At 29.1% G+C, this 4,311-nt stretch overlaps 1 protein-coding gene across 1 annotated transcript; it reads left to right on the forward strand.

The window, feature by feature from the left end:
* Positions 1–2,882: 2,882 nt before the first annotated feature.
* Positions 2,883–4,096, forward strand: LOC130804786 (uncharacterized; the record flags this gene model as incomplete). The annotated part of the gene is given in 3 exon segments (XM_057669381.1): positions 2,883–3,006; positions 3,356–3,577; positions 3,845–4,096. Coding segments are annotated over 3 exon segments (495 nt in total), but the record flags the coding sequence as incomplete, so codon positions are not given.
* Between the last annotated feature and the right edge of the window lie 215 nt (positions 4,097–4,311).

Below are 4,311 nucleotides of genomic sequence, written 5' to 3' on the forward strand. Positions count from 1 at the left end.
ACTTGTCCACCATGTTCTCAACGTCGTTTGCGATATGCCTAATGCATAACAAATGCTGCACATCTACATTAAACACAACATTGAACGTAATTAAGACATATTCAATAGATAAAACAACAATAATTAATCAACAAAACCTTTTTACCTGGGAAGACGTCACGAATAGCTACAGATAAACCTTCATCTCGATCGGTTACAATGATGCTAGGAGTCTGAGCTGTGCCGATAATATCTCTTAATCCCTGCAACACCCACGAATACGACACAACCGCCTCATATCGCATCAAACAGAACGCAACCAAGAAGTTGTGATTGGTTGGCGTCATTCCGATCACTTCACACAGTGGCCACTTTTGTTTGTTTGTTTTGTACGTTGTATCTATCAACACAACATATGGCCACGTAGATATCATTTGGATAGAGGTAGGATTTGCAACTAATAATCTGCTCAATTCCCCTTCGCTATACAAGTCTGTCCAAACCACGTAATTAAGTTCTGTGGCCATATAAAGACAGTGTTGAAGGGGAGTCCTACCCTCCATCTCTTCTCTCCTTATTGATTGCCTAATATTATGTATCTGATTCATACTAATAAAAACACCAGGAAAATTTTCTCTAATAGAAGTCATAATAAAGGCCAGGTGCATTCCGGTTGCACTAAGCTGTCGTATATGCTCCCGAATATCTACATTGATCCTATTTGCCCTTACATGATCATCTCTGTACACTAATAACGGGTGGTTATGTCTTCCTTTTTCACCAGGACACACCCTTACCGTCCAAGGTCTTTCTTCTGGTTTACGACTACTTGCTACAATTAAAAATTTACACCCGCAACTTCTACTTTTAGAACCAGGTCGGGCAGCATTATCTAGATTATGTAAATCACCCCTAATATTACCATAGCGGTGACACCATAAGTACACACTAACTCTAGAACGTCCTTCTTTTTTTTTTTTTTTTTATAAGAAGCACGTGTAAATTGAAAACCAATTGTTATTGCTATCGCATCGGCCCAACTATGTAATTCATCTAAGGAAACAAATTCCCTATTCATAACAAAGCTACCCGAGTAATCTACGTTGTCTCCCAAGTTTTCAAACTCCTGCAAATTTAAAATATGAAACAAACCATACATTAGGTCATTAACACATTATACATACAAACAAAAATAATAAAAACATTAATAATAAAAACATTCAATAATAAATAAAAAGTATAAATTACTTTAATGATTTACTTAAATAATTAATATTAAAAATAAAAATAATAAAAATAACAAAAATTAATAATAATAATAATAATAATAATAATAATAATAATAATAATAACACTAATAATAATAATAATAATAATAATAATAATAATAATAATAATAATAATAATAAGAAGAAGAAGAAGAAGAAGAAGAAGAAGAAGAAGAAGAAGAAGAAGAAGAAGAAGAAGAATAAAAAAATACAAATAATAATAATAATAATAATAATAATAATAATAATAATAATAATAAATACAAAAATAATAATGTAAATAAAAAAATAAACAAAATAAATAAATAAAATCGCAAAAAAATAAGCGACTGAAATATGATTGAGTCGCATAAAAATAGGCGACTGGACCGTGATTCAGTCGCACAAGACCGGGCGACTGAAAACGTATTACGAATGAGGAAAGTTTAAAACATGGACGAGTATTTTGGCATCACTCATGGTTTGTATATATATGATGTATCACGTACACAGGATAAAGTTTGAAATATTGATGTGTATGGATATAATTTGACAATATTTATATTCATCAATTATATTCAATGCGTGTATGTCCAAAACATAAATATTTTTTTAAATTCAATGATTCTAATTTACAATAGGATCATCTAGTGTTATAAAAAAACAAAAATTTAAAATAATTTTATTTTTCATGTAAAATGCACAATATAATAATATCTAGAACAATGAAAATTAATAATTTTATAATTTTATTTTGACTAGCTAGTTTTTTGTGACATTTAAATTTGTGTAATTATTTAGTTTATAATTTGAGAGTATGTTAGAGAATCTCTATAGACTAGAGATAAAGTAATCCAAGAAACTCAAACCTTAATCAACAAAGGTTAAAGAAAATGTTCTTAACCATTAAGTAAATCCATAATTATTCATGCCGCCATATTTCTCAAACATAATTTGGAGTTTTAATTTTAGACAATATATATTTGTTAAGATAGTCACTTGATATATGATATTAGAATAAATATTATTGAACAATAAGATATTTAATAAAATTAATAATAATAATAATAATAATAATAATAATAATAATAATAATAATAATAATAATAATAATAATAAATAAAAAAATAATAATGTAAATTAAAAAAAAAAAGAATCGCACCAGTTTTGTGCGACTGAACCTTGGTTCAGTCGCCCAGTTTGGTGCGATTCTTTTTTTTTAAATATTTCCAACGATTCAAATCGAAAAATTTACGTACCGGATCCGATTTATAATCGCTTTCGTTAGCCATAGTTAATCGATTACAAGTAACAACTTGTTTAAAATCGAACAACGTTTTTAGAGAGTTTTTAGAGAGATAGTACTGTGTTTGAATTCGTACTTCATACAAGAACGCGTCTGAGAATTCGATATATATAGACAAATCTTCGGGATTAAAGTGTTAATAGTTTTATTAAATGTAATTTACATTTGTTAATTAAGTTTTAAGTCCAGTGGCAATTTTGTAATTTTTTTAACTTCAGGGGCAAATTCGTCATTTCAAGAGAGTGACGATAAAATGAAAAGGGATGGCGAAATTTACTAACTCCCTTTCTTTATTAATTAGTTTCTATAGATCTTGGGCTATATATATGCTTCCTATATTTAGAGCTGATATCATTCTCAGCATCACAGCACAAGAACTATAACTTTGTAACAGCTGATATCATTCCAAATAAACTTCATCAGCTATTCAAACAACCTTATTAAATCAACAAAATGGCTGGAACGATTGCGAAGGTAATTAAGTATTATTTTTAAATAATTTATTAATTTGCAAGTGATGTTATATATATTGTACTACTAGATAAAAGTACTTCACTAGTTCCTTCACAGTTTATCATGATTCATTAATTCTTGATTAAAGTCGTTTTAATTTGAGATGATCTTAATTAAATCAGTTTAAACTCTTTAAAAATTTGTTTTCTGTGCAAGTGTAAATTTAAATTTACTGTATTTTTTATTTTTGCTAATAGACTGCTTGTATGGGCTTGATTCACGATAAGACTTTCTCATATAAGACTTATTGTGTTACCAGTCATTTGGTTCCATTACTAATAGAAAAAGTAATGTGCCTTTGTTTTTAAAGCAACAAGCAGGCGTGGATGTTGAGACGTACGGGCCTTTTGGCAATCAAAGTGGTGTAAAATGGTCGTTGGTGCTTGACCCCAATGAATATATAACCCAAATAATCCTAAAAACTGGCGCTTTGGTTGATTCAATTGTGTTTGCCACTACAAAGCCCACAGCTTTTGGTCCTGTCACAAATCGGCGCAAGTTTGGCGGTGATGGTGGCCCTAACGAATTTAAGGTCGTACTCTTTCTCAACCTTTAGATTTTCCTTATTTATGGTTCGCATTGTCTGAAATTTGTCGAGATATTAGTTTAATCAAAAATTTAAATTAATCGTTTATAAATGAATTTTTTAGACCATAATGTAAATTAAACTAGTCATACTTTAGTTATTATTTCATAAAAGTGAGAATACGTATATTAAACATAAGTAAAAGCGAAAAACTTTTTAGTTTCAACAACTAGAGAAAATAATTTATAAAATAAATTTATTATTTTATTATAGATAGAACTGAAAGATGGGGAGTACATTACACGGATAAGTGGAGCAATTGGGACATGGAATTCGAATCGTGAAGTGGCTAAGCTCAAGATATATACTAATTTGCAGCCCGATGGGTACGGCCCTTATGGAGGTACACAAGCCACGAAGGATCTTTCTGAGTTTTCATCAACAATTCCATCCGGTGGTCGTGTTCTTGGCTTTTTTGGAACTTTAAATAATTACCTACAATCAATTGGAGTCTACGGAAATAAGGTTATTTGTTTCTCATTATATTATTAAAAGGATAATCGATTTACAAGTTTTAATTTTATCAAGCAATAAAATACTTTATTTAACAAATAAATGAATTAAAATTTAAATATTATGAATATTTCAAGATTTAATTTAAAAAAATTGAAATGTCAAAGAACTACACATATATAATTCCACATCAAATAAAAAGAAAGAGTATAACAAACATATAATTC

The sequence above is a fragment of the Amaranthus tricolor genome, chromosome 17 (genome assembly GCF_026212465.1).
Source record: "Amaranthus tricolor cultivar Red isolate AtriRed21 chromosome 17, ASM2621246v1, whole genome shotgun sequence".
NCBI classification, from domain to species: domain Eukaryota; kingdom Viridiplantae; phylum Streptophyta; class Magnoliopsida; order Caryophyllales; family Amaranthaceae; genus Amaranthus; species Amaranthus tricolor.